At 40.7% G+C, this 23350-nt stretch overlaps 3 protein-coding genes across 5 annotated transcripts; all 3 read left to right on the top strand.

Moving 5' to 3' along the window:
• The first annotated feature begins 406 nt into the window (after positions 1-406).
• LOC119513095 (keratin-associated protein 4-3) lies at positions 407-916 on the top strand. Of its 3 annotated transcripts, none has more exons than XM_037807974.1 (2): positions 407-430; positions 473-916. In XM_037807974.1, the coding sequence occupies exons 1-2, from the start codon at positions 407-409 to the stop codon at positions 914-916; spliced, it is 468 nt and encodes a 155-aa protein (XP_037663902.1). The 3 variants fall into 3 exon arrangements, with proteins under 3 accessions (XP_037663902.1, XP_037663903.1, XP_037663901.1); XM_037807975.1 differs by having other exon boundaries at positions 407-633; positions 715-916; XM_037807973.1 differs by having other exon boundaries at positions 407-916.
• A 4879-nt stretch (positions 917-5795) lies between these two features.
• On the top strand, positions 5796-6293 carry LOC119513097 (keratin-associated protein 4-8-like). Its single transcript, XM_037807977.1, has one exon. The coding sequence runs from the start codon at positions 5796-5798 to the stop codon at positions 6291-6293; it is 498 nt and encodes a 165-aa protein (XP_037663905.1).
• A 7615-nt stretch (positions 6294-13908) lies between these two features.
• Positions 13909-22227, top strand: LOC119514754 (keratin-associated protein 4-7-like). Its single transcript, XM_037810495.1, has 2 exons — positions 13909-14404; positions 21752-22227. The coding sequence occupies exons 1-2, from the start codon at positions 13909-13911 to the stop codon at positions 22225-22227; spliced, it is 972 nt and encodes a 323-aa protein (XP_037666423.1).
• The last annotated feature ends 1123 nt before the right edge of the window (positions 22228-23350 follow it).

The following is a 23350-nucleotide window of genomic DNA, read 5'->3' as shown; positions in this document are numbered from 1 at the left end:
CAAAGTTCATACCTGCTGTATCGTGAAACCTGGATGATGCTCACAGAGAAGGAACGACAGCAGATGATTCAGGAGGAAAAGTAAATTGAGGGAGAGTCAACACATCTAGCTTTGAATATTTAAAAAGTATCTGAACCAAAGGATACACACAAAGGAAGACACAAAAATGTGATTCAGGATGAAAATGGGGGGTACATCTTAATACAGTAGGAAAAGGAAACAATAGTTCCATCTAATTTGAAAAAATAATTGCCTAATTAGAAAATAGTTTACTTATTATAATAAACAATAACAAGGAAAGAACTCCCTCAGCAAGGTATAAAAGGGGACCTGGGGCAAGAAGGCTACCACATTCAAGAACTGCACTCCACTGGAAACTCACCCAGAACCTCCACTCTCTGACACCATGGTCAACTCCTGTTGTGGCTCCGTCTGCTCTGACCAGGGCTGTGGCCAAGGCCTCTGCGAGGAGAGCTGCTGCCGCCCCAGCTGCTGCCAGACCACCTGCTGCAGGACCACCTGCTGCCGCCCCAGCTGCTGTGTGTCCAGCTGCTGCCGCCCCTCCTGCTGTGTGTCCAGCTGCTGCCGCCCCAGCTGCTGTGGGTCCAGCTGCTGCCGCCCCTCCTGCTGTGTGTCCAGCTGCTGCCGCCCCAGCTGCTGTGGGTCCAGCTGCTGTGGTTCCAGCTGCTGCCGCCCCAGCTGCTGTGTGTCCAGCTGCTGCAGGCCCAGCTGCTGTGTATCTAGTTGTTGCAGACCCTGGTGCTGCCAGCCTACCTGCTGCAGGCCCAGCTGCTGTGTGTCCAGCTGTTGTCGCCCAATCTGCTGTGTGTCCAGCTGTTGCCGCCCCTCTTGCTGCCAGACCACCTGCTGTCGAACAACCTGCTGCCGCCCCAGCTGTTGTGGCTCTTGCTGCTGAGTGTCCAGCCCATGACCCACATTATTCATCCACCTCCTATCCCCCATCTTTCATTCCAGTCAGAGAGCTTCTATGCAACAAAATATGTGGCATTTCCCAATGGCATAAACTTAGAGCCAAGAGACTTGGCTGGAAACCCCCGATTTCTATAATACTACCCTCTTTATTCTCTTTCGTAGAAACATTTTATTACTAATGAACCAGAATTTACAGACAGACCCTGTATCAAATTGTTTTAGAATTCCTAATTTTGATTCAAATTGTAGGATTCTTCAAATGTTCCCCTTTGCATCATTTCTTCCTACAATTTTGTCTCATGCAATTTCTGAACATTCCCCAATAAATTTTTTTAGCATTCACTAGCACTACAATTGCTCATGTCTCATTTTTTGTTGTTGACAAAATACCCGATACAAATCACTGTCTTTTATTCTGCACCACCCAGGAGTACATGTTTGCAGGGGACTTTATAATGGAAAAATTAAGCAGACATTCACCTATGAGATTTTATCCAGACCAGAATTCAGTCTGACAACAGAAATAAAAAAGGTTTACAGGGAAGCATCTTTTACCCTAAAATGCGTAATACGAGCACAACGGATTGCAATCTCACCTTTTCCCCCAAGAGTCCTTAATGAACTACAATCATGAATTGCTTTAAATCAGTTTGAATCAAGACAGCATAGTATAGAAGAAGGCCCATGGACTCTGGAGTTAGACAGAATTAGACCTGAATTCTGGACTCTACTGCATACCAGCTGTGATCCTGGACATGTTATTAAACTCTCTTGACATAGGAAAGAACACAGTATACCCACCTATTAAGGTTGTCATAAAGATTCAATAAGATAAAGGTGAATGTAGACAAATAAAAATCATGCTCTCCTTCACCTCCATTTATCCTGATTTTATTTTGAAATAATTACAGATGTACTAAAAGTTACAAAAAAGTATACAGGGATACCCACATACCCTTCAGCCAATTTTCCACAGTGATAATAGCTTACATAAATATAGTACATATCAAAACCCAGAAGTAAGAAACTGACTTTGGTACAATCCAAAGAGCTTGTTCAGACTTCACCACTTCTACATGCACTTTTTGTGTGTGCATGTGTATGTGTGTCTTTGTGTGTGTAGGTCCACACAGTTATATCATCTGTGTAGACTGGTGCAACCACCATCACAATCAACTGACAGAACTGTTCCATCTTCATTAAGCTCCATCATGTTGCCCCTCTATAGTCACACCCATGTCTCCCACTCATCACCCTTAATCCCTGACAACTGCTAATCTCTTCTCCATTTCTATAATTTCATTTATTCACAATGTTATATAAATGGAATCATATACTATGTAATCTTTTGTGGTTCACTTTTTTTTTCCTCTTAGTGTAATTCCCTTTAGGTCTCTCCAATTTGTCACACACACCACCATGGCCCTGTTCCATTTTTCTATTTTTTAGGCCAAATTTTCAAAGTTCTTTCATCTGTTCCTCATTGATCATAATATAACCATCATAACAGCTTTATATTTAATCTTCCATAATTTATCTCTATTCTTCTTATGTAACCCAGAATTAAATGCGTTTTCCAGATGTGTTCTGAATGATGAAAGAGGATTAGGACTGCTTTTAAATACTACATTTTCATTAATGTACCAATGTTTGCATTCTGGCTTGTTGGCAGTAAGTGTGAACTTAAACTGAGGTTACTATCATTTGAAACACCTGTCTTTTTCATTACAAACTGCTTCAGTCTCTTCTTATACATGTGTAGTAGGAGTTTACACCCAAGCAATTCTCAATCTCTTTTTCTACCCAATCCTAGGAGCAATATGGCTCATTTTGGTGATAACAATATACCTGGAGAAGGGGTTAGAGAGAAGACCCAATCTTAGGCTGTGTAGGTAGGTTAAATAAAGTCTCCTCAGAAATTTAGATATATTTACACCTCCCCAGTCTTACATATCATGCTGCATCCATAACCAGTCTTTTAGACCTGAAAGTGGCTCTGACATTTTGACTTGTTAGATTTGGTCTCTCATGCAAGGATGTCTAGCATATTCACTATCCTCCAATCTCATGGCCTCGAGTATTTTAATGAATATATTTGATGGACAGACTCTCAAATTAGAGCTATCCATGCCTACCCACAGAGACATTAGTCTAAGATGGGAATGGCCACACAAGACCATCCTAAAGTGGGAAACAAAGGAAGGATTTTCCAGTAAGTGCCTTCCTCCTTCCCTGGGTTCCTTTGACCCACAAGGAAAAAAAAATCATACATACATGCCAACTCATGGACTGACAACATTTTCATTTTGAAACAGTAGTCATTTAGTTGAATGTTACCCTTTAAGCTTTTGCTCTATATCCGCTTAAAAAATAGTTTGATTTCTTTTGATCTGGGTATCTGTTTTCTTTCCCTTGAAGAAAATGACCTGATCAACAACTTGAATAATGGAGCAGAAGGGTGTAGGGCATCTTCAGAGCCCAGCAATCAACAGACATAACAAGACGGTCAGGGATGAATTCAAATAAGGAGCAAGTTACTGGGCAATCAACTTGGGATGGTGAATGTAATGATGAATTTTGTGTTTCAACTTGGCTAGGGGTTCATTATTTGGTCAAACACTAGCCTTGATGTTGCTGTGAAGGTATTTTATAGATGTGATTAATATATACAGTCAGCTGACCCTATAAAGATCACCTTTGATAATGCAGGTGGGCCTCATCCAATCAGTTGAAGACCTAGGCAGCAAAGAACTAAGGTTTCAAGAAAAAAGAAGAAATTCTGCCTAAACATTACAACTTCAACTCCTCTCTGAATTTCCATCCTACTGGCTTCCTGTGCTACCAGGTTGAATTATGTAAACCTCCTACCCAAAACAAACAAACAAACAAACAAAAAACACATGTTCTTAATCTTAGCCCATTCCTGTGGGTGTGTACCCACTGTAAACAGGAGTTTTTGGAGACATTATTTTTAGTGAAGGCATGACCCAACTGAATGTGGTTAGGCCTTAATTCTATAACTGGAAGCTTTATGAACAGAAAGCCACATGGAGGAGTGGAGGCTGGAAGTCAACAGAACCTGAAAAAGAACAAAGAGGGCATTGACATGTGATGGGAAAGCTAAGGAACCCAGGGATTGCTGGCCAGCCAGAATGCTATTGACCCTGGGAGGAAGCAAACCTTCTAGCCTCTGAAACCGTAAGTCAGTAAATTCCTGTTAATAAGCCAAATCATTGTATGGTATATGTTTTAGTAGATGGAAAACTAAGACACTTCCCCTATGGATTTTGGACTAAAGATGGTAACATCAAGTCTTAGCAGAATTTCCAGCCTACTTGCCTTCCCTTCAGATTTAGACTTGGCAGTGCATACAGTTGCATAAGCCAATGTCTTAAGATAAATCTCAAAATGTTTTATTTATATATATATATATAAAATATATATATGATACATAAACATACACCTTGTTAACTCTATTCTCCAGAGAATCCTGGCTGATATAGTAGGTGTGCCAGTTTGAATGTATTGTGTCCCCCAAATGCCATTGTCTTTGTAGTTTTATGGGGCAGACGTCTTGGTGATGGTTGGATTTGCTTGGAATGTGCCCCACCCAGCTGTGGGTAATGATTCTGATGAGATGTTCCCATGGAGGCATGGCCCCGCCCATTCAGGGTGGGCCTTGATGGGTGGAGCTATATAAATGAGCTGACTCGGGGGCAGGGAACGGAGTGCAACTGGGAGTGATGTTTTGAAGAGGAGCAAGCTTGCTAGAGAGGAAAGTCCTGGGAGAAAGCCATTTTGAGGCCAGAGCTTTGGAGCAGATGCCAGCTGCCTTCCTAGCTGGCAGAGGTTTTCCAGATGCCATTGGCCATCCTCCGGTGAAGGTACCCGATTGCTGAGGTGTTACCTTGGATGCTTTGTGGCCTTAAGACTGTAACTGTGTAGCGAAATAAACCCCCATTTTATGAAAGCCTATCCATCTCTGGTGTTTTGCATGCTGCAGCATTAGCAAACTAGAACAGTAGGTAAATCTTGGAAACAGATTATACGAGTCAATATGATATGTTTTGTTAAAGCCAGCAAGACATTAAGTCAGAATGATAAGGTAATCAGCTCCACAGAGCAGAGAATTGAGGAACTGAATTTTATTGTGTAGCTGGACAGAGAGCTCCTAGCTATCTCTACAGTCAACTTCCCCCGGAGGTACAAAAACTGAGTTTTGGAGGTTTGTCTGTGGATTAAAAAAAAAAAATCAAATTTTGACTTATTTTTCCTCCTTAAAATAGTTTTCCATTTCCCATCAAAAAGTCTGTAAAACGGATCATGATTCACAGAGAGGAGGGGATATTTTCTAATAATCTTCTTCTCATGCCATTGATTCCGTTTCATCACAGGTAATACTTCAAACCTTCTTTGCCCAGCTGACCTGCAATGAATGAGCCATCAGACTAAAACATAGTTTCATTCTCCCTGGTCACCAAAAAGAATTGAACCTAAAAGAATCATTATCACCTAAGTGTAGATATGACGTGCTATGCAAAATGAGACAGATACCTATAACACCTAGATAGGAAGGCTGAAATCCCTCTTTGAGGAAACAAAGCAAGGAAGACACATAATATAATTCAGGAAGAGGTGACAGCATGAATCCAGACATATAAAAGGAAGGAAATAATGTGTTCAATCCACTTTGAAAAATTTAACCAAATTTGTAATCATCTTTTTATGTGGACACACAATAACAAGGAAAGACTATTGCAGCCCTTATCAGAGTACAAAAGGGGACCTCAGGCAGGGAGACTTATAAATCATGGAACCCCGGTCTTCTGAAAACACACCTGGACTCTCCACCCTCTGACATCATGCTCAACTCCTGTTGTGGCTCCTTCTGCTCTGACCAGGGCTGTGGCCAAGGTCCCTGCCAGGAGACCTGCTGCTGCCCCAGCTGCTGCCCGACCACCTTCTGCAGGATCACCTGCTGCCGCCCCAGCTGCTGCGGGTCCAGCTGTTGCAGGCCCCAGTGTTGCCAGTCTATGTGCTGCCAGCCAAGCTGCTATCGCCCCAGCTACTGCATCTCCAGCTATTGCCTCCCAGCCTGCTACCAGAGCACCTGCTGCAGGACCACTTGCTGCCATCCTTCTTGCTGTGTGTCCAGCTGCTGCTGCCCCAGCTGCTGTGTGTCCACCTGCTGCAGACCCCAGTGCTGCCAATCTGTGTGCTGTCAGCCTGTTTGCTGCTGCCCAAGCTTCTGCATTTCCAGCTGTTACCACCCAGTATGTTGTCAGACCACCTGCTGCCGCCCCAGCTGTTGCCTGACTCTCTGTTGCCACCCAACCTGCTCTGGTGGTTCTTGCTGCTGAGTGTCCTGATCTGCAGTCAACCAATCTTTCTGATGAAATGAGGCTGTGAGCTGAAGCATACAAGGCCAATTGTTTTACCTCTGTTCCACTGATTCTTAGACTGAGTTTGGTCCCTAAATATAATGCCCATCCACCTCATGTTACTATTGCTCTTCAAATGAACACAAAGTTTGAATTTTCTCTGCAATCTATGAATCCACATATCACTCCAAATGCAATACTTGGTTTCTTCCAGATTCCTTTATCTTAAATAAATCTTAATTTTCTAAGCATCATGTCTTTCTTCTTTTCTCTTGAATTGTCATCCTTGGCTATCAATTATTCCATTGTTCTTCTCTGCAGAAAGAGTAGATTGTAGCACATGATTTCCAGGACCCCATCTCTGTCCCCTCAATACTTCTCATTCTGGTACAAGACTTGGTTTCTTACAGAAAGCACCTGGAACTCTTTGACTGAGGACTTTCTTTGGATAAAGGAGCAACCTCTGGGCAGGCCAGAAAATATAGGGGAGTTAGAGTCTCTATGTGCACCCTCCAACCAGTGGATGGGAGTGGGTGGATAGCATCTCTCCCCTTGAGGAAACTGAACCAGTTTCCTGAGGTTCTCAATGGGGTTGAGCTCCAGGTGCCTACAGGAGTTATCTGCTTATGAACTCAGTCTATATTGGCTTCCTTCCCTTCCCTTCCCTTCCCTGATTCTCTTCCTAAGTTCCCTACAGTGTTTCTTGGGATCCTCTCCCAAGTAAACTACTTCCTCTCAAATTCCTGTTTCTGGGTGAGCTCCTGTGAACCAAATCTAAGATACCAGTGTTCCAAATCTCAGTCTCAGTGCACTGCCAAACATTTTTCCCCCAATATGAATGGGCACCACGGTGTCATGGTCAACTCTTACTGAGTTTATTGTCAACTGGATACTAAGTCTTTTGAACATTTTGTTGATTCTTTTCTCAATTATTGCACAGTTGCTGATTTTAGACAAGTAGCCTTCAATATTTTTTCCACCTCATTATAGCTGATGGAGAAGGCACATTGCCACCAGTAACATGGCTCACCACATTAGTAACTCTCATCCTAAAGGAGGTTGTCTTTGTGGGGGGTGTCCCCTAAGCTGGGTGTCTTATGTTAGGTTCACTACACATTGAACCTGACAGAGGAATTCGTGTATAAGTGATTTATTAAGAGAGTACTCTCAGGATAAATCTGTAAGACACCCTGAGGGAAGCAAGATAGATAGGATGGTAGAAACTAAGCTAAGTTGTGGTTTCAGTTTGATTCTATCCTCTGATCACTGCACAGAAAGCTCTAGAGTGTGAGTGATATCACAGACCTGTTCCTCCTTAAGGAAGGTGACTGGGCCTTTGTACTCTCCTCTGCAGGGAGAAAGCACTCCAGATTAGGTGGCTCCTTAGACTGAGGACAATTGTGCAAACACAATTATGGAGAAGAGTGCAGGTAAACAGTGGCAGCCCCCATCAGCCTGTACTTACACTAGCTTGAAGTTGGGGGCACTTATCTGGTTAAAGGGATCTGGACAAGGGCATCATATAATCTGCTTCTGGCACTGCTCAGGTCCACCTATTTCTCTCATTAAGTCACTCCACTGGTTGGTTAAAATTTCTAGAGAAACTTACAAGAGGAGACTGAGTGGCACTACTTCTGCTGGTCTAGGTGACATGCCTGGTGTGGTGGCCCAGATCCTCATTCAGGAGAGTCCTGAGCCCTCAGTTACTATGCACCATTGTTCTGTCCATCTGCAGTTAAGCCTGGGAATAGGAATACCAAGGATTCCCCAATGGATCTCCAAATCCTACTTCCTAATGATGATCAGATCAATTACACTTCCAATGTGACTTGCTCTTTGCTCTGCCTGCTAATCTGCTGGCACTAGAAGCCCAAAGTGTTGAGGTGAGAATCTTAACTCTAATTCCATTCAGACCTTTATGATTCCCCTGGAGGTGGTTCTCCCCTCTAGAACCCAGGACCTCTATATCCACAGTCTACAGTTGTGGGGGAAGGATGCACAAATTCCCTCATGTGGGTCACTGGGATGAAGGTGAGTGAGGCAACTCCATCTTACACCCTTTAATTTCTGGATAAATGTATTCTACCTATGGGAGATGCAGCACCATTATAATAGCTCTTCCCCTAAATGTAAAGGAACCAATGTGATGGATCTCAATTTTACCTCTGGAAACTGGGAAAATGACCACCAGGAGAGTCTATGGATCTAATAGACCCACTTTAAGAATGACCAGGATCAAGATGCCATTTATTTTTTTGACCACCTTGCCATCTTCTAACAGGGAACCCATGATGGCACTTTGGGTGTCCAAGTGTCAGGTCAACTCATCTGCTATCCAACAGCACCCAATTATATGGGTTTTCCACTTTCCCCTGAATAAACGTCTGGAGGTACCTTTATCAAAAGGACTGGAAAGATCACTACTGCATACACTTGCCGTGGTCCTTTCTCCTGGAGGACTGGCCTCACCTTCAGTTGATCATTTCTGGGTCTGAAAACTGGCTCAGGTCTGGAAACTGGCAAAGGATCCTTTCTTTCCATTGAGGAGGCTGACCTGAGCTGATAAAAACTTATTTTCTGTATCTTTTAAATACACACACACACACACACACACACACACACACACAAAGCTTGTTGGCTGCCAATGTATCTTGCTCTGCCACCTGACCTCTGCTTCTCTGGAATCTAATCATTCCCCTTGCTGCTAGGGATCCTAGTTTTGTGATAGTATTTCCTACCACAAGCTCCAGCTTTAGTGAATAGCCACTACTGAACTTCTCAGTGGTGCTGATGGCCCCCTTACCTGTACATTCCTTACTGCCTTAGTAAATATAGAGTCCTCTAGGCCCTCCCAGGGAACATAGCCAGGTGCTTGGGCTTTCTTTCATAATGTGGTAGATCCATTCTAGCATGTCCACTTTTCTGTACCTTTTGATCACTTCCTCCACATCTGTGTGCTGTGTGATGCCAGATAAATCTGTATTAGTTATCTATCGCTATGTACAAAATTACTTCAACACTTAACAGCTTAAAAACAAACATTATCTCACCACTTCAGTGGATCAGTTGAGGTCTCTGCTTCTTGGCTTCTTACGAAGCTGCACTCAAAGTGTTGGCTGGCACTGAGGTATAATCCAAAGGCTCAAGTGGGGAAAGATCTGCAAACAAGCTCCTCCTCTTTTGGTGGCTGGATTCAGTTCCTCAAGGGCCACTGGACTGAGAGCCTCAGTTCCTTTCTGGCTGGTGAACAGAGGCTGTCTTCAGTTCTTTGCCCACAGGCACCTTTCCCCTGTAGCTGCTGGCTTCATCAAAGCCACAGAGAGAGAGAGAGAGAGAGAGAGCCAACGAGACAGAAGTCACAATCTTTGGTGACTTAAGCATGAAAATAGCACCCCCTTAATGTTGCATATTCTGCTGGGTAGACAGAAGCCATGAAGACTAGGATATGGAAATCACTGAGACGCTTCATAGAGGCTCCTACCACAACTCATCCATAGTATTGAGTAAAAGAATCAAAATGCATAAGAACATATACAGTAAAATTCCCTTCACATAAAATTCAAAAATATATAAAACCAAATTATGTCATTTAGGGATTCATAATTAGGTGGTAAAATTCTAAGGAAAAGTAATGAAAAGCTTTCCCTAAAAGTCAGGTAAACTAATTTTTTTCTAGGATGGAGGAAAGGAGATGTAGTCAAGAAAAGATATATAGGATGCCCTATGGGTGATGTCAGTATCCTATTTCTTGACTCGGGCTTTGGGTACCTAAATGCTTGTTTCATGGTTATTTATGATGTTAAGAATTTTATTATTTATGATGTTATTTATGATAGTGAGAATTTGGTGTTGAATTTATGATATTTTACATGTATTTCTATATACTTTTCAGTATATATGTCATTTCACAGTAAGAAAGTGTTTTTAAAAATTCAAGGTGAGTTGAAATGCCTACTTTAAGACAAAAAACAGACAAACAAACAAACAAAAAACACACCATGGTTAGATTATGCAATGATTGAAGATAAACATCAGTGAGAAATTCCATCTGTGATAGCTGGGCATTTTATATTGCTTTATATTGCTCTGATTATACAGAGCATTTAATATCATGACTGGTGATAATGTTTAATGTTTACTCTTAAAAATTTTAATTGAGCTCTATTTTTGTTGAATGGAGATATGCTAATTTCCCTATCAGGTAGCCATGCCTATTGTAGTTGTCTACTTTGATCATGACTTTATAGCTAACTCACTATAATTTGATATTATAACTTAGTCATTATAATAAGTCAGTATAATTTGATATTATAACTTAGTCATTATAATTCATCTAGTGTTAGCACATTTTAGCTACAAGCAAACCACATACCAGGATTTTTTTTTTAATTGAGTACTAATGTAATACATGTCATCCCTGACAAGAAAAGGCCCTTTTTTGAGTGCTGTTCTTTAAAGTATATTATAACATGCTGTGTCCAGTTTACCTGTTAGAAATAGCTCAGGTTCTATGATGGCGATTGCAAATATCTATGAGGTCCACTTCATTCACATTTCCTTCATGTTTACCTAACTGAGATCTTTCAGTACACAACTCTAAAAAGACAACAAAATAATATGGTAAAAGGAAGAAAGAAAATAGATAGGGGAAAATATACACTCCATCTACTCTATAGAATAAAAGAGGTACAATTCAGATAGGCTATTCATAATCTGTGTGGATGGTCCTGCAGTTAATGATCAATTCTACCTTGCTAGATACTGGTATAATTTTTAGTGAGGAGTATGTAGGGTTATGTGTCTCCTGATTTTGATGTTGAGAAAAATCCACTGTGCTATCTGGTTATGTTCCATTGTGGTTCCAGCCCCACTGTTCCGTTCTCAACCTTGTAGGACTGTTGGTTTTGGGTTAATCTAAAATGGTGAAAAGAGTCATCAGTGTTTCAGTCTGAAATTGCTCAAAGTTCAGTGTTTCAAATTCAGGATCATTTTGTTTTACTATTTAGGGTATATTTTACTTTAGTTATTTTAGCTACTACTGTCCCCGATTTAACATTAAACACATGCACAAATACACAATTTAGGCAGGTGGGTCTCAAAATCGAAAGTAGCTGCCTATAATGATCACCTGAGAAGCTTAAAAAAATTCAAATGCCCAAGCCAATCAGGACCAATTAAATCAGAATTTTTTCCGGGTGGGAGCCAGGCATCAGTATTTTTTTTAACGCTCTCTGGGTGATTCCAAAATGCAGCTAAGTTTGAGAACCATTGGTTTAGGGGCTGTGGTTCTTCATATATTTTTCTATAATGAGAATGCACTCCGAAAACTGGATTTGCAGTTGTGGTAAGAGGGTTTTCTTAATCTCCCTAAATGTATGTGGAAAACTCTCCCCTATTAACCAAAAACTCTTTCTTGTATGTTTTTACTTTTCCCTCAGCCTCTCATGTACAGCAAATCAAGTGGAAATCTGTCCCCTCAGGACATGGTGCTGCCTCACAAGATAATTGTTTAAATGTCTCATGTTCTCCAGCTCTGCAAACAGAAACTTAAGAATCAAAACATTGTAAATCAGGTGTTTGCTAAGCAAATTAGTGTGATGAAAATATTGCAAGGGGTTTGGTCTTTAAATGCTCTTCATTATGTCATTTAAAGTCATCATCATAGGGTGACCAACTCTGTCTCTATTTGCTTGGGACATTATTGGTTTTAGCACTGAAAGTCCTGAGATCTGGGAACCCCCTTGGTCCCAGGCAAGCAGGGACAGTTGGTTACTCCACCATGAAATTGGTTGATAATAGTTAAAATTAAACCTTTGTAATTCATTGGGCCAACTCAGAATGAACTAGTGACACGTGCATCAACATTGGTGATTCTCAGACATGTGCCAAGCTAAAGACTCCAGACAGAAAAGAAATGATTCTTCCATTCATTTGAAATTCTAAAGCAAACAAAACTAATCGATGGTGAAAATATATTAGAACAGTGGTTGTCTCTATGGAGGCAGGGAGTTTACTGAAGTGACATGTGGAAACTTTCTGGTATAACTGAAATGTTCTTCTCTATCTTGATAGGTAAGGGGGTTAGATGGATGCATCCATTTGTCAAAACTCATCAAATAGTACATTTAGGATTTGTGGATTTCAATGTATATAAATTGTTACCTAAAATGTAAATGAATAGTAAAAAGTAAATTAAACACTATACTAGACTCGTTTATTTTTTAATAGAGCTATAGTTTTACCATTGTCGTGTTGACTAATTTGCTTTAAGCACAACTCTTTTAGTTAAATCACACTGACGTGCGCTCTTTTGATGTCGCCTTACCATATTGTATTATAATTATGTGTAAGTGTGTGGCCCTCCCGATAAGCTATGAATTCCCTCAGGAGATTCTATCCCCAATGGCTGGCAATATGTCTCTCTCAGATTATCCACTCAACAAATCTATTTTACAAGCAAAGCAAGAACCTGAAGGAGGCACTTCTTCAAAGCCCGAATGAATGGAATAAAGCAGTTCTAAAAGTGTGGTCCCTAGACCTCCAGTGTCAGATCATCTGGGCATCCGTTAGAAATGCAGAATCTCAGCCTCCACCCAACAGTCAGAAACTCTGGGTGTGGGCCCAGCAGTTTGTGTTTGAGCAAGTCCTTCGGGTGATTTTGATGCATCAAAAGTTGGACTACTACTAAATAGAGAATTAGTAGGAATAATAATTGAATAAAGTGGAATGAACTAAAATCCACTGACATTTCAAGTTGGTCCAAAAAACTTGTGTAGTAAATTTTCTATCTCTGGAGGTAAAGTTCTGAAGAGAGGTACCTTCTAATTATTCAACACTTTTTTGCACTATAAAATAAATATTTTTAATTTAAAATGAGAAAAGGAATAAAAATAAGGCTATATTTTCCAAAATTTGAGACCAGCTGGAGAGACATGAACAAACACATAGAGCAGCAAAGCAACCACTTAAGAAATATGTGATACTGTAGTAAGACAAATTGTACAGATAAATTGCCTGCCAGGGTTTAAGGATATAGAACATGACCCAAGGTTTGAAATATCCAGGAAAACCTACTCCAGGGCCATAAAGGTCACCAATCACACACATGCAGAGCTGTCCCCTTCCTCATTGCTCAAAAATGACCCACAATGGGGCCTTTTCCTATTGTCCAATGCCAGATGCCACACAATGCATAACAGGAAATATGACTGCCCAAATCCCATCCTGGTAGTGGAAGCAGGAGGGAGAGTGGGAAACGTAATTCCAAGGCAGAATATCACATGACAGCCCTCTGTGGAGGAAGATGCAGAGAGCATGCTCTGAAAAGACACCAGCATGGTGTGACTCACAAGTAAAAGCAGATTTGATAGACTTTATCACATCTGGGAAAAAAAAAATTGTTTCTTTAAATAGAAAAAATATTACTGTACAGTTTGATAATTAATTAACGCTTCAGTAAACAAAAACAAGGAAAACGTTGTTGATAACAGATCCTATTGAGGCAGTATATAAGAGGCTGTGGCACAAGGAGTCTTCCAAACTCGAGGACCCCACTCTCCTGGAAACTCACCCAGAACCTCCACCTTCTGACACCATGGTCAACTCCTGTTGTGGCTCCATCTGCTCTGACCAGGGCTGTAGCCAAGGCCTCTGCGAGGAGACCTGCTGCCGCCCCAGCTGCTGCCAGACCACCTGCTGCAGGACCACCTGCTGCCGTCCCAGCTGCTGTGGCTCCAGCTGCTGCCGCCCCAGGTGCTGCATCTCCAGCTGCTGTCGCCCCTCTTGCTGTGGCTCCAGCTGCTGTGGTTCCAGCTGCTGCCGCCCCAGCTGCTGCATCTCCAGCTGCTGCCGTCCTTCTTGCTGTAATCCCTGCTGCTGCCGCCCCAGCTGCTGCATCTCCAGCTGCTGCCGCCCCTCTTGCTGTGGATCCAGCTGCTGTGGTTCCAGCTGCTGCCGTCCTTCTTGCTGTAATCCCTGCTGCTGCCGCCCCTGCTGCTGCCTGCGCCCAGTCTGTGGCCAAGTCTGCTGCCACACCTCCTGCTACCGCCCAACCTGCGTCATCTCCACCTGCCCCCGCCCCACCTGCTTTGGCTCCTCCTGCTGCTGATCTCTGCATGTAATCTCTGACAGACAATGGGTGCCCTCGCAAGTCATTTAAACATGTTGGAGCCAGCCATTAACACGGAATGGATTCTTATCTACCATCCCCTCTTCTTCTGATCCAGCATCCAGCATCTGTATTCAGCTCCTGAAAATGACAGATGTAAAACATTATCAAAGAAGTTTAACCCAGGTCCCAATGCATCTATTTTTAGTCTAGTAATATCTTCATTCTAAGTGTACACTGACTGTGATCTCATATTTTTTCCATGTGTTCTTAATAAACGGCCATATTCCCTGATATTGAAAACTTGTGATTCACTCATGATTTCGTGTGTGTGTGTGTGTGTGTGTGTGTTTCTTTACCTGCCATTTCACACCAAAGGCCACACCAAGGCCCATCTCTCTTCAAATGCAGGATGGGATTTTTAAGAGCCTGGGCTCCTGATTCGTATTATCTGCTTTGGAATCAGGACTCCTTTAGACATCTGTTGTGTGACATGGAGCAAGTTATTTAACCTCTGCAAGCCTCAGTTTTCTTATTCTGTGAAACGGGATGATACAGTCTTTTCTTCAGAGATTCAGAGACATAATTCATACAATCTACTTAGCACAGGGCCTGGCACATAATGTAAGCTCTCAAAAATATAATAATAATAATTATTGTTGTTGTTATTGAAACACTACCCTGGGTTAGAAGCATATTTTAGCAAAGTGTTCTCTTGGACAGGACAGCAAGGAGATTTTGTATAATTGTTTCATTGTCCTCTATAATCCAAAATTAAGTTTTATGTCTCAAACATCCCTTAAAAACTCCAGTGAGTTGAACATCATGAAGTCATCTACCTGACTGGACCACTTTCAATATGCTTCATCATTGGGGATGTAAATGTTGAGTGTTCTGCTTAATTCAAATACTTTTCCCCCCTCCTTCTCTGCTTTCCTCCCTTCCCCCTCTTCTCCTTCCCTTCTCCCTTCCCTTCTAAACAAAGTATACCTTATAAATCCAGATTCCTTGAAATTTATGAAGTCCATGGCTAGTTTTCCTTAAAATACTTTAAAATTTTTATTCATAAAGCTGCTTAACATTTCAGTATTTCTAGGTTGAAATTTCTCCATAACGTTAGCCTCTCCTGTTCCCCAGTTCTTTCCGATCTTCTTGGTGGTTTTACTCTCCCATTTTGGGCTTTTGTCATCTTGCCTGGTCTTCCTTAGGAAACAGGACAGGCCAATTCTTTGAGACTCAGTTCTCCCATCACCAAAAACTCAGGTAAGAATGATCCTTCTTAGCTGTGAAAATTGTGTCACAGTAAATAGGGTAATATTGTGTTGATGCAAATAAGAGGATTTATAAGTTTTGGTTTCATGATCTAAAGTACATTAAAGACAATTTAAATTCAGAATTTGCATATATCTGAGTTTTATACGCGTGGTGTTATATTTCTGAGTAACTTACATGTAATCAAGTTAGTTGTCATTTTAAAAATTAAATGAAAATTTCTAAGATGTTAAGAAACAAAACAGATAGAAGTTAATATAAAAGTGCATTCACTCAACATAGGCTGTATGTTGTTGTCTTATTATATTAATAGAAATGTCTTGCAGACATTTTCAGCTTCATCTTTGTCAACTCACTCTAAATTGTTCTAGAGTAGAGCCCTGTCTTTTCACACACCTGAATCAACAAGTCTTTTATTTTCCCATCTGTTCTTTTATGACAACTGCTAATTATAAGATGCAGGCTCTGGCTTTAACACCATACTTTATTAGCTAGTGATGAATCAAATAATATAGATTTTATATATCTTTTTTAGTATTAAAGGACTTGAGGCTTATAATTTTCTATTTTTACAAGAACTGAGTTACAGGAGGAATGAGATGCACACTGAATCTGAGTAATAAAAGGACTATTTACAAAGGTGACAACAGGGTGTAGGGAAGCAGAAAGAGATAGTTCAGCACCCAGGGTCCAGAATAGTGAGGAACAGTTAACTCCAGGCTTGAAGGACTATCCAATGATTTGGGTGAAGTAGCCAGAGGGTGGCCTGCAAAGCTTCTTCAGTTTGCTGCACCCAGGCCTTCCTGTCAGAGAGAGTTATGGTGCTCCAAAAGTGATGCTGGAGATACTGTAGTACAGAAAACCAAAGTAGAGATAAAGTTATGCATGGGAAAGTGTGGTCACATCAACTTCACCGAAATGCATAGTTGAAATGGACTTTATGGGAATGGAACATTGACTAAGTCTGCTCTTCACTCAGTTTTATTGGCCATGTTAAATATGATCCTTTGGAATTGCCCAGCCCTTCCTCTGTAGTGAATGCTAAGCAATGTAGTATTCCAGGAGGGCAACAAGAGATGACTGTTGAGATTAAGGAAGTAGCTGAGGTAAGAGTTTTAATTCCCATTGATTCCCTTTCAACAGACCTGTCTGGCCAGTGTGCAAGGAAGACAGTTCCTGAAGGTTAAAGGTGGCCTCTTGGTGATTAAAGATGGTTGTTCTAATTGCTTCAGCTATACCTAATGTGTAAGAACTTCATAGGAAGTGCAACAAGCCTACCAAGACTGGCATGCAATTATAGACTAGGCTAATGTGTTTCTTTTCAATGCCTGTTTCAGGGTTCAGCCAAGCACAGTTTACATATTCATGGTGTGGAACCCCAAAACATCTACTGTTTTGTCACACAGATATTTGAGTTTGCCTGCACACGGTCATAATCCAGTGAGGCAGACATGATAACCATTAAGAAAAAGTTAGTGCAATACATTGCTGATTGCAGGACCAGTGCATGAAAAATCATTAATGAATTAGAAAATCAAGTCCAGAAATAGACCCAAAAATGTGAGGGAATTTAATATTTAAAAAGGTAGCACTTTAAACAGTATGGAAAGATGTATTACCTAAAAAATAGTTGAGCTAAGTGGTCATAACTGATGTAAAAACATATTTGAACCTCACATCTTGTATGTGGATAAATTCCAAATGAGTAAAATACTTGAAAATATAAAACATGAAACTAAATTTACCAGAAGAAATTATGGGAGAATTTTTATGTAAATTTGCAAATGGAATGGCCTTTCAAAGTATCATGCAAACCCCAAAAACCATAAAACAAAAGATTAATGAATTTGACTGCATCCAAAGGAAACAACTGCATGGTAAACACAACTTAAGCAAAGTAGAAAAAGAAAGACAAGCTAGGAAAAACATTTGGAATTCACATTATAGAAAAAGACTAATTTTTATAATATACAAAGAGATCCTACAAAAACAAGTGTATAAAGACCAAATGAAATAGAAGAATGTAAAAAGGATATTTACAGATAATTTAAAGATGAAATACAAATAGCTCTTAAATATCTGAAAAGATGTTCAATCTCACAATAACAGAAATACAAATTAAGATCATGTGGAGAAACTGTTTTTCACCTGTCATATTGGCCAAGATTTATATATCATTGTGCATCACTGTGTCAGCAAGAATGTGGACAAACAGGCATTCACACATTGAGTGTAAATTGGTACAATCTCTATGGAAGGTAAATTGGAATTATCTAACAAAAATTATCATTAAATATATACCCCTTTGTCCAACAATTCTATTTCTAGGAATTTATCCTACAGATACATTCACACGTGTGTAAAATTATATATAAACAGGTTTATTCATTGAAGCATTGTATGTAATATCAAAAGACTAGAAACTAAAATCAAATGTCCAACAGTAAATAGGAGACTGGTTAAATACATTGTGCTACATTCACACAATGGAATGCTATGCAACTGAAAACGAAAAAGAATTAAAAAGCTGTGTATCTGAATGCTTCAAGTGAAAGGATCAAGACAAGAAGAACACACCTGGTATATCACCATTTGTATAAATGAAAGAAATGGAGAAATATTCATATTTTTTTCTTGACATTTTAAACATCTCCAGAAGGATTCAGGAGAAACTGGACACTCCAGCTGCCTTCAAGGAGGGGACCTGGATAAACGAGAAGAAAACCTAGGAGGGATACTTTCCAGTTTTGTCTCTTGCTTTTTGAACATGTGAATGTATATAGTATGTGTTTCTCAATGTTTAAGTTACATTTTAAAATATAATAAACCTTCTCCAGGGAATCTTTGTTTTGGTTTTTACTCTCTACTTTGTCGCCACCTAAGACAATACTAAGCAACATTCAAGCTTTACCTGCACTACTTCCAAAAGTGATGATTTTCTTTTCATGTCTGAACAGTACTGGTCTTGCTGAAGTTCGTGTGGATAAAGGGGTGGACACAAATGATTGGCTACAATGCACAGCCAGGCTCAGCGGGTTTGACCAGAAGACTGATTCAGAGAGTGGGGAGACTTGGGGATGGAGAAGAGGGTTTCTAGCCCCTTAGGAAAAATGGCAGATTATGGTAGCATCAAATCATAATTCAATGGCCTCATTTCAGGCAGTTTCATTGGATATGTGCCTTCTCTATTCTGTAACAGAAAAATCAAATAGCAAGCAAACATTATGTTTGGGATCTGGAGACAAATTCCAAGGGAATGGTTTAAGTATTATATATTTTTCTCCCTTATTGAAATATAAATAATTTATCATCTGGAAAGGGACTACAGATTTCAGTTTGAACTATTTAGGAGAGAAACATAAAAGTCATAGTTAATTCCATCAAGAGAAAAGAAACTATTATATGAAAAGTGACTGTCAAGGAGTCCTTAGGCCCATCAAAGGGAATTTGAAGTTCCCCAGAATATAAGTCTATAAACATTTGATGACAGCAGAATTTTGATGACACCTCATAAATTCCATGCACTGTATTTATATGTTAATAATGCACTCTGCTCTTCTATCCTGGAGCAACATGACGGTAAAGACAATTTTGTTCACATCTGTGATTTTTCAGAGAGGTAGTAGAGTATAGTGGTTAAAACAAGGACACCAGTGCCAGGCTGGCTGTGATCACATCACAGCTCCCCCACTTACAGGATTTAATCCTTACTGTGCCTTGGTTTTCTCATCTATAAGGGAGATCATAATCTCACTGGGTAGCTGGGACTAGGAAATGAGCTAATATGTATAAAGCACTAGAACAATTGTATAGTATACTGGTTGTTGAGCTGCTGTTCCAGCGTCCATCAAAATGTTCAACATATAATATTCAGAGTCTGGAGAAGGAAGGAGAGAAGAACAGGAATTCCATAACAGGAATTCCATAATTCCATAAGCTTTTTTTCCATAGACTCTTGGGGAGAACACAGATATATTTAGTGCATAACTGTGCCAAATATCCCATTCTTGTCTGCTGATATAAATATCTCTCCCTGATCTCAGAATAGCTTTTTTTTTTCTTTTTTTAGGCATATCTTACACTCCCTGACTTATTTATCCATTAGAATTTTAAATTATTAGCTTTTAAGGGTTTGGGGACATAAATTACATACATAGAAATCTATAAAATATGTAATCAAACAGTTTATTTGAGATATCTTACATAACTTTATGAAAAACCATCCTTATGCCTCTATTATCAATTCGTTCCAAGTCTCTGCTGATTCTTTCTTTGAAATAACTCTTTGTTATGCTCACTGTCATCACCTGATGCCAGACTCTCATCTCTCATCTTGCCCCACTGCAGACTTTTAAGCCACATCTCTCTCAGAAATCCAAGTATATTCTGGCATGTCTAAGGGCAGATCAAAAATTAAAATTAATTGCACATAGCATATATATAACCTTACATTCTTATCTAAAGGCATTTAATACTTACCACCATTTCTTCCAGAATTCAAGGCTACACACACTCACCCCCCACCCCCCCGCATTCTACCAATCCATACTTATCCTTCATTACTTTCTTAAAATAGACCTTCCAGCCCCCTCATGCTCATCATCGCAGGTGAGAGTTATGCCCAATCTCAATTGTGTTCCCTTCTTTTAAATGTTCTTCCCCTTTCTCTCCATCTATCTGAATAATATGTATTCTCAAAAGTCAGTGTGTGTCCCACGGCCTTGAAAAAATCTTCATTCACTAAGCAGACATCACCTTTATTGAAAACTCATTCAATGTCAAGCCCTGCAGATACAAAGATGAATAAAGCATCGCCCCTGCCTTAAGGGAGTTTGTATTCTAGAGAGAGCCAGATAAATAAATAAATTTCTGATAGAGAATGATATGATAGAGTCCACACATATACAAAGCACAATGGAGGTGCAACAATGGGTGATGAAATTGTTTTGTGTGGGGCCAAGGAAGATAGTAGAGGACGATGGCATTTTTACTCACCAGTAAAAGACAACTAGGAGGAAACTGCATTCACAAGACAACTTTCAGTTAGAGAAAATAGCCTGAAGGTAATTTGTTCTTTCCCTGAATAATTTTTTCCCTGAATAACTATTGCACAGAAGACTACTCCTTACATAAGATTATAATCATGTGAGGTTTTGATTATAAAACTCTGTATGGATATAGTTTTGTGTAAGTACATATAAGATAAGGAATATGTCTCTTATAGTCCACTTAGCACTTCTAAGGAAATCCTAGCTGCAGGTAATGCTATGAAAACCGTTAAACATTTTAGCTTACAATATAGGAAAGAGATTTTACTAAAACTTCCATGAAGCATAACCTAGACATATTTTGATATTTCAAAAGGTGATCAAAAACCATCATCTCAATTCCCCTACCCACCTAGCCTACAGGACACTTCTGAAGATAGAGATCAATCTCAGCTGACTCCTTGCTTCAAAAAATGCTGAGTCACTGCTAACTGTTTTAAAAGGCATCAGGGCAATGAGAAATAATATAGCTTGGAATGTCCTAGGAATTTCGTTAGCTCACTGACCACTCAGAATATACACACTGCACCATAAGTTTCCTCATTTCTTACACTACAAAAGAGGTTCCAACTTCCTTTTATCCTACCAGCATTCCATCTGATTGAAACATGCATTTTTCCACTAGAGAACTTTGTCCCATCAAATGCTCTCCCCAAATCATATCCAGGTGAGAAAGATGAGAGTGTGATCCATCCATGTCACATGACACCCAAGGACTCAAGCCATGTGACACTGCAACCAAAGGAAGAAATGCAAGAGGTGATTCATGTGGTAACACCAACAAGCTTGAGGAAAGAGAAATAACCATTTTCTATACACTAGGATTTTTTAGCTAGAAAACTTCAATAATTACTAATTTACTAATTGCATTTGTAGTCATATAAACAAAAAAAAAACAAGGAAATAGTCTTTTCACATTCACAGAAGCTCCCTCCATAGGGTATGAAAGGGAACATGTGGCAAGGAGAACCCCAAACCTTGGAAACCCACACTCCCAGAAACACTCTGAGAACCTCCACCCTCTGACACCATGGTCAACTCCTGTTGTGGCTCCGTCTGCTCTGACCAGGGCTGTGGCCAAGGCCTCTGCGAGGAGACCTGCTGCCGCCCCAGCTGCTGCCAGACCACCTGCTGCAGGACCACCTGCTGCCGCCCCAGCTGCTGCGTGTCCAGCTGCTGCCGCCCCTCCGGCTGTGGATCCAGCTGCTGTGGCTCCAGCTGCTGCCGCCCCAGCTGCTGCATCTCCAGCTGCTGCCGCCCCTCTTGCTGTGGATCCAGCGGCTGCGGGTCCACCTGCTGCCGTCCCAGCTGCTGCATCTCCAGCTGCTGCCGTCCTTCTTGCTGTAATCCCTGCTGCTGCCGCCCCTGCTGCTGCCTGCGCCCAGTCTGTGGCCAAGTCTGCTGCCACACCTCCTGCTACCGCCCAACCTGCGTCATCTCCACCTGCCCCCGCCCCACCTGCTGCACTTCCTCCTCCTGCTGCTGAGCCCCCTGCCCTGGACCCACCTCCTTTCTCACCAATTCAGACCTTTTGTAGTGTTCAACATAAGGACACATGGAGAAGCGTTGATGCCACGGAACTGAATTGAGCCTAATAAATCCAACAAGCAGACTAGAGGACCATTGACTCTGTGCCCATATTCTTGCCTCCATCTGATCTCTTGCCCTGGTTCACCTCTCCCTTCCTTTCAGGTGCGAGTCTAATTACAGTTTCCCATCACAAACTTAACAAATTCCCCCAAATTCCTCCCTTCTGTCTGTTGGGAGGTAATAAATACTCCTTAAGAAGACGGAGATTGTCTGGAGTACTTAAGCAGTTCAGATGCTACTGTAACCTGACAATCCAGTGAAATCATTTCCCTGAGCTTCTTTTTTCTAGGATGTTTCTGTAGCCTGATATATTTTTATACCAAAATAAAGTTACACTTTCCTGCATTAAAAATAAAGTGTGATTGTTGCTCCTTTAAGATTTTGTCTTTGGTTCCTAGACAATTGCATTTGACCTACACCTGCAGGACACACAACATGGTCTTGTCACTTTTCAATAGAAGTCAGGCTCCATTAGTCACTGCAAGGTGCCCTATTATTTCATAGGCAGATCACCTAACACTATGAATCTGTCCTAGGAAAGGAACAAAAAGGTGGAAACTAAAGTTTGGAGGACTCAATGTATATAAAAGCAAGAACACAACTCATACTTCATGTGTGACAACAGCTATCACAGTTTATTCAATGTGCCATTAACACGGCTTGCATGTTTGGAATTCAGACTTGCACTCAACAATATAGATATCGTCCATTCAGTGAGGGTGCACCAATTCTGCCCCTATTTGCAATTGGACCTCAGCCACATCTCACTTTTTCTTTTGCAAGAAAGATTCCAAATCCAAATCGAGCAAGCAGGTAACCCAGATGAGTGGAGCAGGTCCTGGATAAGACAATGGGGTCTGGTGGATAATGTGGCAAATTGGAGACTGCATGACTACACCAGAGACTACTACTGAGTTCCTGTCCATTTTTTCCTTGCAAAAATGCTAGCCCAGTTTTTTTCACTGAAAAGCAAGTCTGCTTCACTGACCCTCCAAAATGCCAATATCTTCATTCATTCA

The sequence above is a fragment of the Choloepus didactylus genome, chromosome 18 (assembly GCF_015220235.1).
Source record: "Choloepus didactylus isolate mChoDid1 chromosome 18, mChoDid1.pri, whole genome shotgun sequence".
Lineage (NCBI taxonomy): Eukaryota > Metazoa > Chordata > Mammalia > Pilosa > Megalonychidae > Choloepus > Choloepus didactylus.
Note: the sequence above shows the minus strand (reverse complement) of the source record. Positions and strands in the feature narration are given on the sequence as shown.

Excerpts from the sequence above, each read along its gene's own strand:
- LOC119513097 (XM_037807977.1), top strand. The coding sequence starts at position 5,796 with ATGCTCAACTCCTGTTGTGGCTCCTTCTGCTCTGACCAGGGCTGTGGC.
- LOC119513095 (XM_037807973.1), top strand. The coding sequence starts at position 407 with ATGGTCAACTCCTGTTGTGGCTCCGTCTGCTCTGACCAGGGCTGTGGC.
- LOC119514754 (XM_037810495.1), top strand. The coding sequence starts at position 13,909 with ATGGTCAACTCCTGTTGTGGCTCCATCTGCTCTGACCAGGGCTGTAGC. Across the intron at positions 14,405-21,751 it reads CCCCCGCCCCACCTGCTTTG|AACCTCCACCCTCTGACACC; the intron begins GCTCCTCCTGCT and ends AAACACTCTGAG.